The sequence below is a fragment of the Triticum aestivum genome, chromosome 3B (genome assembly GCF_018294505.1).
Source record: "Triticum aestivum cultivar Chinese Spring chromosome 3B, IWGSC CS RefSeq v2.1, whole genome shotgun sequence".
Lineage (NCBI taxonomy): Eukaryota > Viridiplantae > Streptophyta > Magnoliopsida > Poales > Poaceae > Triticum > Triticum aestivum.
The window spans coordinates 215,253,870-215,268,447 of NC_057801.1; the positions used below are offsets into that span (position 1 = coordinate 215,253,870).

A 14,578-nucleotide genomic window follows, 5' to 3' on the forward strand; every position below is an offset into this window, starting at 1 on the left:
ATGGTGTAATGGACAAGACCCATCCGTTAGCTTAGCATAATTATTGTTCAAGTTTTATTGCTATTGCTTTCTTCACGTCAAATACATATTCCTTCGACTATGAGATTATGCAAACTCCGGATACCGGAGGAATACCTTCTGTGCTATCAAACGTCACAACGTATTTGGGTGATTATAAAGATGCTCTACAGGTATCTCTGAAGATGTTTTTTGAGTTGGCATAGATCGAGATTAGGATTTGTCACTCCGAGTATCGGATAGGTATCTCTGGGTCCTCTCGGTAATACACATAATAAGCTTGCAATCAAACGACTAAGGAGTTGGTGATGAGATGATGTATTACGGAACGAGTAGAGAGACTTGCCGGTAACGAGATTGAACTAGGTATGAAGATACCAACGATCGAATCTCGGGCAAGTAACATACCGATGGACAAAGGGAATTATGTATGTTATCATAATGGTTCGATCGATAAAGATCTTCATAAAATATGTAGGAGCCAATATGGGCATCCAGGTTTCACTATTGGTTATTGACCGGAGAGGTGTCTCGGTCATGTCTACATAGCTCTCGAACCCGTAGGGTCCGCACGCTTAACGTTCGATGACGATTTAGTATTAAATGAGTTATGTGATTTAGTGACCGAATATTGTTTGGAGTCCCGGATGAGATCACGTACATGACGAGGAGTCTTGAAATGGTCAAAATATAAATATTGATATATACGACGATGGTATTCGGACACCGAAAGTGTTTCGGGGGTTATCAGGTACTTATCGGGTCACCGGAAAGGGTTCCGGTCACCCCCGGCAAAAGATATGGGCCTTATGGGCCAAGAGGGGAACACACCAGCCACAAGGGGCTGGTGCGCCCCCCATATGGGCCGGCCTAAGGAGGGGAAGGAAAGGGGAGAATGGAAAGGAAGGTGTGGATTAGGATTCCCACTTTCTTCCCTGTCCCCCCATCTTTCCTTCTCCCTCAGTTATATATGCCGGGGGGGCGCGGCTTGGGAGGGACTCCAAGTAGGATTCCTCCTACTTGGGCGCCTCCTATGGCTGCTCCTCCCTCCCTCCCACCTATATATATATATATATATATATGGGGGGGGGGCTAGCACACACCAGACAATTGCCTAGCCATGTGCGGCGCCCCCTCCACCGTTTACACCCTGGTCATATTTTCGTAGTGCTGCGAAGCCCTGTGGAAATCACTTCACCATCATTGTCACCATGCCGTCGTGCTGACGGAACTCATCTACTACCTCGACGTCTTGCTGGATCAAGAAGGCGAGGGACGTCACCGAGCTGAACGTGTGCATAACGCGGAGGTGCCGTGCGTCCGATACTTGATCGGTTGAAGCGCGAAGAAGTTCGACTACATCAACCGCGTTGTGAAACGCTTCCGCTTACGGTCTACGAGGGTACGTAGACATACCCCCCCCCCTCCTTGCTATGCATCTCCATGGATAAATCGTTGTGTGTGCGTAGAATTTCTTTTATTTTTCCATGCAATGATTCCCAACACTTTCACCCGTTGTACGAAAGGGGTGTTTGTAGGTAGCAATTTTTCCTTTCAAGATCGGTCCAACCACCCTACGATTTTAGGGCCTATACAGACAAGAGTGCCGTTTTGGCACATGGGAGTGCACGCTCCTGGTTTTTAAAATGTGTTTTAAACATATTTTGAAATGTCAAAAAATTCTAAAAAACAATTTGGCGTGTACATCTTGATGTTGTACATGCTCATAAAGTCGTCTCGCGAAAAACCGACAACTTATGTATTGTGTGTGAAAAAGACAAAATACGGTGTTAAAAAATGCTTTTCACGAGACATCCTTTTGTCTTTTTTAAACAAGCCACAAAAAATGTCGGTTTTCTCCGAAACTTGACGTGCACACAATATTGAGATTTATGCGCCAAATTTTTCTTTGAAATTTTTCACACTTCGAAAAAAAATTGCCTATCCATGTGCGGCGCCCCCTCCACCGTTTACACCCTGGCCATATTTTCGTAGTGCTTAGGCGAAGCCCTGCGGAGATCACTTCACCATCATCGTCACCACGCCGTCGTGCTGACGGAACTCATCTACTACCTCGACGTCTTGCTGGATCAAGAAGGCGAGGGACGTCACCGAGCTAAACGTGTGCATAACGCGGAGGTGCCGTGCATTCGGTACTTGATCGGTTGAAGCGCGAAGAAGTTCGACTACATCAACCGCGTTGTGAAACGCTTCCTCTTACGGTCTACGAGGGTACTTAGACATACTCTCCCCCCCTCCTTGCTATGCATCTTCATGGATAGATCATTGCGTGTGCATAAAACTTTTTTTATTTTTCCATGCAACGATTCCCAACACTTTCACCCGTTTATACGAAGAGGTGTTTGTAGGTAGCAGTTTTTCCTTTCAAGATCGGTCCAACCACCCTACGATTTTAGGGCCTATACAGACGAGAGTGCCGTTTTGGCACATGGGAGTGCGCATTTCTGGTTTTTAAAATGTGTTTTAAACATATTTTAAAATGTCAAAAAATTATAAACAAAAATTTGGCGTGTACATCTTGATGTTGTACATGCTCATAAAGTCGTCTCGCGAAAAACCGACAACTTATGTATTGTGTGTGAAAAAAACAAAATACAGTGTTAAAAAATGCTTTTCACAAGACATCCTTTTGTCTTTTTAAACAAGACATAAAAAATGTCGGTTTTCTTCGAAACTTGACGTGCACACAATATTAAGATGTATACGCCAAATTTTTCTTTGAAATTTTTCACACTTCAATAAAAATTCGCGTGCAGGAGCGCACGCTCCCGGGAGCATCAACGGATTTTCGCTATACAGACAACTAAACAAACAATGCGTTGTAAAAGGTGATTATATTTATATGTAGCATGGATACGGGCTACAGACAGGAGCCGTCTAGACTCTAGACTGTTGCACATGCCATAAGGCTATAGCCTATAGGTAAGCCTTCACGCCAAGCCTCCAGCTCAGCATGGAAGGCGCTCTCGCATGCACCCGTGTAGAGGATCTGTAAGAGCATCTCCAATAGCTTGTTTATATGGATGTCTATACTCGTTTTTCACGACGTGAGCTCAAAACAGGTGTCCAACAGCTTGTCTATATGGTTGTCCAAATATACACATCCTCTAAATCGACCTCGACAATGTCCATACCTGGACAATGTGAAGGTGTTGTCTAAACTCAGCTGTAGTCATGATTTCTTCCTCTCCCCAGCAACGGCCCACCTGTCATGGACCCTGTATATAGACGTTCTGATGCAAAACTGGATGTGTATATGAGGAATCTTTTTAGACCATTGTTTATATGAATATATAGACATCCAAATATACACATGCTATTGGAGATGCTCTAAGCAGACTCGAAACTGCAAAATAACCGCAGTTTTATGGTTTTAGACAAAAGATTCCATTTCAGATCTTGCAAAATGGCCGGTTCTGTAAAAAATTATACAGCTCCCCACTAAAAAAATATCACATCTCCAACATATGTACTCCCTCCGTTCCAAAATAGATGACCCAACTTTATACTTACTTTGTACTAAGATTAGTATAAAGTTGGGTCATCCATTTTAAAACGGAGGGAGTACTTTTGGAGGCAAAATTTACAGCCCCCGAGAAGATCGACGGGAGGAAAATTTCACATCAACCGCCACCGCCGGCTCGCGATTCTGGCCGTCTTCGCTGCCGCCGACCAATCGACCGACGTCCCTCGCCCTTCCTTGCCTCATTCCCGATGGCCATCGTGCCCCTCGAGCTCTCGGATGGTCGCGGCAGCTCCGCCATGGATGCGGGCTCAAGGTTGCCGCCAGGGACGGGCAACCATCGTGCCCCTCGAGCTCTCGGGTGGCCGCGGCAGCTCCGCCATGGATGTGTGCTCAAGATTGCCGCCGGGGACAGATAACCATCACCCCTCGAGCTCTCGGGTGGCCGCGGCAACTCCGCCATGGATGCGGTTTCAAGTTCACTGCCAGGGCCCAACAGCCATGGAGCGGCGTAAGCGAACGCGGCTGGGGACGGCTGCTTGTGCGGGTGATTTGGGGAAGAAGATGATTATAAAAGAAAAAGCACTGATGGATGAAATATTCGTTTTTACGGTAGGAATTTGTAGTATCTATTCTACCGCAGCCGGTGCAGTACCGTAAAACAGTTTTAAGGTTCCCCATACAATGGTTTTACGATACCATGATATAAGAGATTTACTAGAGATGCTTTAAAAATATTTTGGACTCAGTATTGCTCAAAACAACAACCATGTGCGGTACCTTGTTTTTTTTCGATATATGTCTAGTAGTAGTAGTAGTAGCAGCAGCATCTTATGACCAAAGACAACTTCAAATAAACGAGGCCTCCTTTTAACATCCAGTGATGCTGCCAAATGACCATGGTCCTTCGCATATGCCGAAAAACATGTGACAACGACCAGCGCCAAACGGCCAGGATAGCACCGTACCCACGCGTACGGCGGCACGGGTACACAACCTGCTCTCGTGACATGTCTCTGCCAACACTGCCTAAGCCAAGCCAAGCCAAACACGCGCCTGTTCAACACCAACTTCTTCCAACTAGCAACAACATCAGCTTCTTCCACTGCCGGCGACGAGATCGATCGACAATGAGCAGGATACTGGTGATCGGCGCGACGGGGAACATCGGGCAGCACCTTGTGACGGCGAGCCTTAACGCTGGCCACCGGACTGCCGTGCTCGTCCGCCCGGCCACCGTCGCATCCGACTCCGACAAGGCGAAGCTCTTGAACTCGCTCGAGGCCCGCGGAGTCACTGTTGTCTACGTACGTGCATATTGTAGGATTACAGCTAGTACTAACATTTTTTGTTCAACAAGGCTAAACATTTTATAGGTTCCCTTCGTAGTCGAAGTGCACGCGGTTAAACCTGGGGAAATTAATTGCGTGCGCACGCATGCATGTAGGGGGACATGAACGACCACGGGAGCTTGGTGGGGGCGATCAAGCAGCATGGGGAGGTCGTAATCTCCGCCGTCGGACACGGCAGGCCGGAGGAGCTGGACGGCCAGATCAAGATCATCGAAGCGATAAAGGAGGCTGGGCATGTGAAGGTACATGCGTGGAAGCCTTCTCCAGTTACATGCACTACGAAGTGGTAGTTTTTCCCCTCCTCCTCTTCTTGCAACTAAGATAAGGAAATTTTAGGTTTTTCCTTTCCAAATGTGCTTCCACGCGCCATCGCATTTTCCACTCTTGTTTTTATGTGTTTGTTTATGGATTTTAGACGGTATAGTCAAACCTAGGAAGGACTGGAAAAACACCTAAGAGCATATCTAGCAGACCACTTAAACCGCGGAAGTGATTCTTAAAAAAAAAACTTAAACCGCGGAACTAAAAACACGTTTTTCAGTATGCGAAAAACGCATTTTAAGTGTCGATTTGAGCTGTCGCCGAACAGATGCCTCAAATTTAAACTGTAAAGCCGAATATTAGATTATATTTTTTCCCACGCCTTCTTCTTCCTCTCGCCCGTGTCCACAGACAGCTAGAGATGCCCCGAGCCGGCGAGCCCCGCGACGGCCAGCGAGGCCTCCGGCGCGGCGGGCACGAGCACCGCACCACCAGCGCGACAGGCGCGACGCCGGCGAGCGTGGCCAGCAGGAAGAGGCCGGAGAAGCCCAACAGCACGGCGCCAAGCAGGACGGTGATGGGATGGGCAGTGGCCGGGGACGGACGAGGCAGCATCCGGGAGCGAGCCATGAAGGTTCCGATGGCAGTTGGACTCCCGCCAATGGTCTTTCGCATATACAGGGCACCCTCGGGTCCGAAATCCTTATTTTCACAGGATTGACAGGGATGTTTTTCGCGCCCCTTAAAAAAATTACAGGTTGGAGTCGTTTACGGGTTTTATTCGGGTCACTTTTTTCGTCTAAAACTGTAAACCGGCAGTTATTTTACAGTTTCGTGCGTTTTAAGGGATCTGCTAAAGATGCTCTAATTACGTTTCTTCTTCTATTCTTCTCTTGGGTTGGTTTTTTTCTTTCCTTGGGGCGACCCATAATTTGGTACTTATTTTCCATGCGGGGATTCTTAGCAAGTGACCCCATTTTCGAGTACATGCAACTCATGCAGCCTTTCTACTTACCACTTTCCACCACTCGCAAGCCACTTACCCCATCATGTGCATGCATCCTCTTCACTTACAACTTTTCATCACATGCAAGCCCTTCATATCAACAAGCACAAGCAAGCCCTTTATATGCAAGTCGTACGTCTATGTCTCATATGCTACATCATTTTAACTTTTGAAGTTACCCGATTTAAGAAGTTCACTGCACATCTTACTCCATTTAATACCAGACAATAACTATGATCAGGCAATTCCACCTGTGAGGCCAACCCCATATGTGGTGCGTGACAAGGAGGATGCATAATAAAAGTGCAGTTTTTAATAAATATATTTTAAAAATCACACTTGTATCCGTTTGACTCTAAGCTGAGTAATAATTATTCTAGAGCACGTGCGTTTATCATCTAAAAATTTGTATCATATTATAATATGGTATAGGAAAAATACATCCTACCACCTTGCTAGTAGTTACACACATATCTCATATAATACCATGTGATAATGTGTACTATCATTTTAAGTATACTCTTATCCTATATATATCTAAGATTTTCTAAAACGAGCTATAACAAAAATGCATGAGAGTCCAAGTTTTTAGTATATTTTGAATTTACCTTCATATTTTTATGCATAAAATAGTATACTAAAAACATAATACATACTCCCTCCGTCCAGAAATACTTGTCCGAGGAATGAATGTATCTAGATGTTTTTAGTTTTAGATACAACCATTTATATCCATTTCTACGACAAGTATTTCTGGACGGAGGAAGTACTAACTAAAAATGGTATATATACTATCAAAATATTCTTATATACTTCATACTATACATACGTACTCTCTGATTTGACAGATACTCCATTTAACATACAAAACTCATGTGAGTGCAACTACTACTGGTGGTAAAAAATTGTCCATATCGTATATTAATAATCTTGTACTCTGAAGTTTGGATTTTTCTATCCTATAAGGGGGCCAGGATCCAACATTCACATGTACATATGGATCTGGTGCCAGCTGTCACATGTGGTACCAATATGCACGTCAAGGGCTCCTTTGATACAAATGAATTTCATAGAATCCTTGAAGGATTTTATAGTTTGGAGGAAATTTTTCATCTTGTTGGATTCCTTTGTTTTCTCTATGCTACCAAACACTCCTCCAAATCATGTAGGGTACAAGAGGACATAATATTCTATTCTGTCATTTTTTTCCTATTCCCGCATTTTAAGAATCCTGCAAATCAGAGAGGCCCTATATATATGTGGACAACATCATTCTCTAGATACCTTGTCCTATGTTACGAACTGGAGTAAAGTACAAAAGTAAACAGTCCATGGTACAAAAGCAAATATTCCATGGTACAAATGCTAAAAAAGTAGACAGTCCATGGTATCTTAGGACATCTTCGACGGCAACCCGCAAAAAATCTCCCGCATGCGGGAGGTAGCCATCCAACACTAGCCGCATATATTTCAAACCACATTTTAATTAATCGGATGAAATTCATGCAAACTGATCGATATTCATCAAAGTTCGGATAGAAAATAGCATAAATCATCCACGCATAGCATGCAAATTAAGTCTAGTACAACAAGGTCTCAAATTCGACTAGATCCCAGATGTCCAACAAGTTTTTCAAGAACGGATCATGTCCTCCAACACATACTTCCCCTTCAGCTTCATCCAACAGTGTGTGCACGTAAATGGCTGTACCTCTGACCTATGGTATAGCATGCCGGGGCATGCGGGCTACATTTTTTTAGAAAAGGAGGATGACCTCCGGCCTCTGCATCTGGGCGATGCATACGGTCACTTTATTAATTATTTTCACAAGACCTTACAAAGTCATACAACAGCAAGACTAAAGCCACTTTCTAAGCAACAACTGTCGCTACACCTATCCAATCGATGAAGGGGCGCTGATAGTCTGGGCCTAATACCAGACAGACATCGCAGCCAAACCTAAACATCTAAGACCTGAGGTCCCAACCAGGACGCCTGCCGGGTATGGGGCACCTGTCAGTCCGGTGCACTCCTCAACCAGGACGCCTGCCGGGTATGAGGCCGCCGCAGCCACCTGCCATCAAACCATCTTCAGAGTTGTACTGTTGCATCTACCTTGCACGGTCTAGCTACCGCCGACACTACCACGACGCCAGACAGCTCCACCGCTCTGCGCTCGTCCATCCCGACGCGGACACTCTGAAAGATCTGTCATGCGTAGCACCTGTCGAGTAGGCATGACTCAGCGTATCACCTGTCAGCCAGGCATGACTTGACATCTCTTACCAGACGCATCTGACGCGGTTAGAACGCCGCTCCTCCTACCAACCTCCACACCATTGCCGCTGCTGGAGCTGACACGCGAAGCCCTTCACCCATAGCAACTCTACCCCGAACGCCCAAGCCTCCCAAGACGACGCCTCCATGGAGGTTATGACGCAAACGGCGCCGCCGCCGTCCAATCCAAGAAGGATTTTGGACTTCCGTCCGGGAAGAGGACGGAGGTGGATAGGAGGGACCTCGACTTCGCCTTCAAGATAGGTAACGACGTCAAAGCCGTCGCCGATGCCGGGCCGAGCTAGCCGACCAAAGTTTCCTCCGGTCCTCTTCCTGTACCATCAATCTCCATCTGCTTAGGATCTGGCAGCAGCCAAGACCCGAAAACTCCAGAGAGGGAAGCACCATAGGCTCAACACCTCCGGCGTAGATCCATCCAGGCGCCGAATTAATGAAGACCTGACCTGGTCAGCGACGAAATCCACCATCCTGCGCTGGCCGACGACGATCAGGCGCCGGATCCAGAAGGATCTGACCTAAGACCGACGGCGCACGCGACCACCAGATCCAGCGGCCGCACCACACCGCGAGCACGAACCCCAACCGTCGACGCGCTGCGCACGTCGCGGCCAGGATCCATCTGCACCGCCGCTGCACCAACATTGAGCTTATGTACATGGGGTTGTAGCCAACTGCCCTATATTAGAGCTGTGGTAAAAACTGATTCGGTTTATATATTAGTCCGACCTCGCTCCTTTAAATTAAATCCCACCAATTTATATACACAAGTGAGTTGAACTAGAATCAACGAGTCAAAAGAGACCCATTAAGTCCAACTCAAAAGGAAAGGAGAGACCACATAAAGGCAGGGTGTTAGAAAAGGGACATACAGATTAGGCCTTGTACAATGTAAAATGCTTAGGGAGACGCTTAGGTAAATAAACTGGATTTTTTTAAAAGCACCGGTGTTGGAGCTCACCTGCCCGAACGGCGACGAAGTCGCGGCAACCGGCGGGGTCCGTGCAGTCGACAACGTCGATGAGCACCTGTCAGTGGCAACGCCAAGCGCTCCCTTGACCCTACAACCCCCACCTGCACCTCAGCGCCGGGGCCTAACTCCTAATACAAGCTGGGCAGCAGGACGTTCACGTAGCTCGTCCATTCGGACACGGACGGCGGGCGGCCAACTAATCATGAACGCATGACATCAGTGCATACAACTTTTAATTTTCTGGCACCGGCTGCTCCGATTAGTTTTCTCCTCCATCGGAAGCTCTTTTTTCGATTTATCTTAATTAGAAGACGATAGATCATGATGAGATGCCTTTTTAGTTCACAGAAAATACCTCTAATTTGAATATTTTTCATGTGAGATTTTCATGCGTTATGCAATAGTGTTTCAAGGTTGGCTAGACAATTAGCTGCATAGGATCATCTTATATGCATGAATCGGTTGTGCCATGATAAGCATTCGTTTATCCAAAAGTCCAAAAGTACCAACGAGCATTTTCTGTAAAGAATTTTTACATCGCTCTTTTCTTTATCTGTGTGTGTATAAAAGAAGCAGCTATTGATTTTTTGAAGATTGTGTTATTGTGCAGAAATTTTGAGCTATTATGCATAATTTATTTTTCTACAGAATGTGGTATTGTGGATTGGGCTTCTTTTACTTAAATGTTGTAGTTAAAACAAGTACATGCCTAACAGTTTGCCTATAACAAAGCAGCTCTAACAATGGAATCGAATGCATGTGGCTGTGTGAGCATCGACGGCGGTGGGCATGGGAGTTTCTGGTAGAAGATTTGGAGCACTAGCACGTAGCTAGCCCTTGAGTGAGCTGGCAATGACAATGGCAAGGGTGGTGTCTTCTTGTCATCCTTGCTCGACTATGAAGCCGGTGTTGTTCATAGATTTACATCGAAGTCGTCGGGTGGGGGGTGGGGGGGTGGGGAGGGGGGGGGGAGATCACCAACGAACTCGAGTACATCGGTTTGGGTCAGAGTGCGTAGTAAGTTTGCTTCGATATCATGCCATCTCAATGACTTTCCCTTCAAAAAATGAAATTGCCACCTCTTGGCCATTAGAACTGATAATTCTATAGTTAACACTGATCAGTGTAGTTAATTTACTCGAAATCATACCCCCTCTCGAGCTCACGCCACGATCATCAAATGATCCATAATTTTTTTGTTAGTAGCGACCATTCTTCCACGACACTGTTCCTTGACCCGGCCAATCTTGATTGATAGGAATCATTATTTTCTTCCGTTGCAACGCATGGGCATTCGTGCTAGTAACTTAAAATGTAGCGTCAAGCGGATACAAAACATTAAGAGTGACACCCCGCCTCTACATAATTAGGACGCACACAGACAAAAATTGAAGCCCGACTAAAGAAATCAAAACAACATCTTGGCAACACTGAAGTCGTATAAGACCGACACTACGCCTTTGTCGAGGGAGGAGGGGAACTGATCCGAAGATTATTCTGCCATCCATGTTGAGTAAGAACCTCCTTGATCAACCTCTCCACTTGATGCTAGAGTTGAGTTAATAGAAAGTGCAACGATGTCCCAGAATTAGAATAATGTTCTACCCGCCTTTCCCACTCCAGTTGTACGCCTAGCGTCGACGGAGGCTGCATGGAGATCTATTTCCAATAGATCTACTTGATTTGGTTGGTGTTGGTATGCTTGTATTAGGTTAGCGCTGGTCTTCGGCGGATCCGTCTGGATTCACCCGACGATCGTGGTCGTTGGTGTGTTTGCGGGTATAATCCTTCCGGTCTATGCTTTTTTTCGTCAATGATGATTGTTGTTCTGATGTGCTGGTCCTTTATGCCTTAACACGTCGATTTTTTGACTGTCAACTACAACATGGTTTGTCTGGCTTCCGCGAGGGAGGGCCATGACGGCGGTGCATCTTCGGCTCAGTCTAGTGCTCGTAGTCGCCGCTAGGTGACCCATGGACTTGATTATTGTTTTTGTTACATCTAGAGATCTTTGTACCGTTACATTTTATTAATAGATTGCAAGATTTTTTTGGACGAAAGTTAGACCGGCTTGTAGTTGAGCAAAACAATAATCACCTTCCAACACCTAAAGTTGCTGAAATTTGTGAAGATTTTTTATTTGACCGCCCAACATTTTTTTTGGTTATTATGGAAGTCTGAATGGACAAAGTACTGCAGCGTTTTGTGCCATCTGAATTCGGCTGTGACGTGGAGCATCATGCCGAACACACTCTCGAGCCGGCAAAGAGCATGATAGTAGAATCCAAGCTTCGAGTTCGGCGAGCCCTCAGAGACGCAGGGATTCCTCACACCATCATCTGCAGCTACTGGGCCATTGGCTTGCTGTTTTCTACACTCGGCAACTCCGGAGAAAATGGCCCTCTGTCGACAGGGGTGGACATCTTTGGTGATAAAAAATCACGAGGTAAGCATTTGCTGTTTCAATTTTAATGCTCCTTCTCCTCTGTATCATCTAGATGTAATTTCTGAGTTCGGCACTACTTTTGCAGCCATCTTTGTAGACGAGAAGGATATGAGCAAGCTGACCATAAGAGCCGTGGAGGACCCACGAACGCTTGACAAGATCCTGCACGTGCGCCCTCCCGCCAACATGCGCTCCTTCGGCCAGCTCCTCCATCTCCTGGAGAAAAAAACCGGCAGGACGTTCGAGAGGCACTACGTCACGGAACAGGAGCTCGCCAAGAAAATCCAAGGTAGCCTCCTATCAATTCATCCGTACATAGTAGCTAGTTACATATTAAATGGTGTGTGATCGTCTACGAATCGAGCTGATCGTCTTCGCCGGGGCTCTAAATGTAGAGGCTCCGTTCCCTCTCAACTTTCAGCTGGCGATGGTGCACTCGACGCTGGTGCACGGCGGGGCGTGTGAGCGTGCCGTCGACCCGGAAGTCGAAGTGGAGGCGACGCGGCTGTACCCGGACGTACAGTTCGCCACGGTGGAGGAGTGCCTGGATGGCCTTCTTCTCTGACTCTGAATGACACTGAAAGGGGCGGTGTCCGAGCTGTGCTGTTACATCGTCCGTCATCGAATCGCCGGCTTATGTGGTTTCATTTCGTCCGAGTTAGATTATCATGTGATGTATCAAAAAGGATCCCTAGAACCTTGTTGTGGGGGCAGTCCTCCGGCGACACACGCCGAACCAGCCCTTCGACGACGAACGCCGAGCTCACGCCATGGACACAGAGACAACATACATGAGTGAACATGGACCCTTGCGGCGCCGAACGCCCCGGCCGCCGAACGACCTGTATTGTTGGCTTTTATTTCAGTTGGCTCGGTGGCACATACCACACCGACACAATGATCAATACACAGAGGAGGATTTATATGCAGACTCACACACACAGGGACGGCCATCACACTCGTCCACGCAAGCGTATAGCCAGGAATCTAACCCTAGATGCATGGACTCACTACTGGCGTGTTTGGTTGCCTGCATAGAGCCCAATCAGACCCGTGCGGAAAGCCAGAGGCCTGTTTGGTTGCCTGGTTTCACTGTTGGACCTGCATCGCACGCTTCTTAAAGCAGCCCAGAGGTCGGCTCGCTGGAAACGCTCGGAAATCGGCAGTTTCTGGTGAGCCAGCCCGAGCCGAGCGCAAGCGAGCGGGCCCTTGCACTAGTGGAGAGGGGAGGGATGCTAGGTGATTACGTGAGATCTTCAACCTCCAGTAAGCTCCATCTTATCTCCTCCCTTTGATCTGCACAACGGTGCTTCGGTTGGAGGTAAGCTCTACACGAAAAAGATGCACCTCGATGCTACGGTTCCATTCAGGCGATCGGTTCGTAGTTTCGTCGGCCGTAAGTTCTTAATTTCGTCTTCCCATTTAGAGCTATTCTGGACGAATTTTTTCAGATTCGTCGCGCATGATCGATCATTTGAAATTTACTTTGACCAACAGCCTAATCTCGCAGTTCCTCACAACATTCGTGTTGTAAGTTTTTGGTTTCGACGATCGTAGCTTCATCTCTCTTTAAACAACAGTCTACTGCACTGACGCCGCCATGTCGAGCTCCTCTGTGCTCTGCTCAAAGCCCTTATGTTCGCCCCTCTCGACGCCAACGCCCTTCCCCTTGATCTCCTTGCCCGCGTCTTACTACACTAAAGTCGTTTCCGGCGTCACTCATCTCGGTCTACTCTCTGTCGTCCTCCTACTGCACTAACGCTGCAATGGCGCGCACACTGCAGTTCGTCGCGCCGCCGACGGGGTCGATCATCTTGGCCTCCTCTCTCTCGTCCCACTACACTGGAGTCGCTTATGGCGTCGATCATCTCGGCTTCCTCTCTCGTCCCACCGCACGGACGATACCATGGCGCGAGCACTGCATTCTCCTCTCTTGTCCACTGTCTTTGCGCGAGCACCGCAACTAGTTCGCCGACGGTGTGGCTCGCCGTGCCGCCAACTAGGTCGCTCGCCCATGACTCCATGCTCGTCATGTCGGACATGCGCCACGATCATTATCCATCGCAGTCGCCATGGTCCGGCTCACACTGCATTTCTTCTCCCCCTTCCTCTGCTAGCTCTTAACCCTATGTGCTAAGTGCAAGTGCTAGCTCTTAATCATACCCCATGCAGGCAACCAAATAGCGTGTAGTCGTATGCATCGAGACAATGCAGGCAACCAAACAACGTGCCAAAGTTGATCCCCTAATGCGGGAAGTCCATATGCAGGCAACCAAACAACTTGCAGATGTCGCATATGGGGCTGTTTTTCCAGAGTCGGGCTGGGTTGAGATGTGTATGCAACGCAGGTACTGTTCACTACTGCAACCAAACACGCCCTACATACACGGCCACCTCCACCACTTGTGTCAGGCTCTAAACGACCACGTCCACCTGGTCCTGCGGGCTAACAAACCACACATCGAGCTAGCAACCTACTAGCAGCTAATTGGAGATCCCATCGCCTCCACAACATCCTCCATCTCCCAAGAGGGAACCCCCCCCCCCCGAGCGAGACCTCTCGTCGCCTCCAGAGGCGCCCCTCAGATCCCATCTGCAGATTCTTCATCGTCCATCACTTATAGAAAACAGGGTTTTGGTCCAGGCTAGATAAAAGCATTAATCCCGGTTCTCTTACGAACCAGGACCAATGGATGCATCAGTCCCGGTTCGTGAGGCCAGAGCACTGGCCGGGCCTCGAGG

General features: G+C 47.5%; 1 protein-coding gene across 1 annotated transcript; it reads left to right on the forward strand.

Annotated features, from left to right (window-relative positions):
• The first annotated feature begins 4,512 nt into the window (after window positions 1-4,512).
• On the forward strand, window positions 4,513-12,746 carry LOC123065241 (phenylcoumaran benzylic ether reductase Pyrc5-like). The gene is made up of 5 exons (XM_044488586.1): window positions 4,513-4,809; window positions 4,950-5,096; window positions 11,590-11,836; window positions 11,922-12,125; window positions 12,232-12,746. The coding sequence occupies exons 1-5, from the start codon at window positions 4,513-4,515 to the stop codon at window positions 12,399-12,401; spliced, it is 1,065 nt and encodes a 354-aa protein (XP_044344521.1). The 3' UTR covers window positions 12,402-12,746.
• Window positions 12,747-14,578: the final 1,832 nt, after the last annotated feature.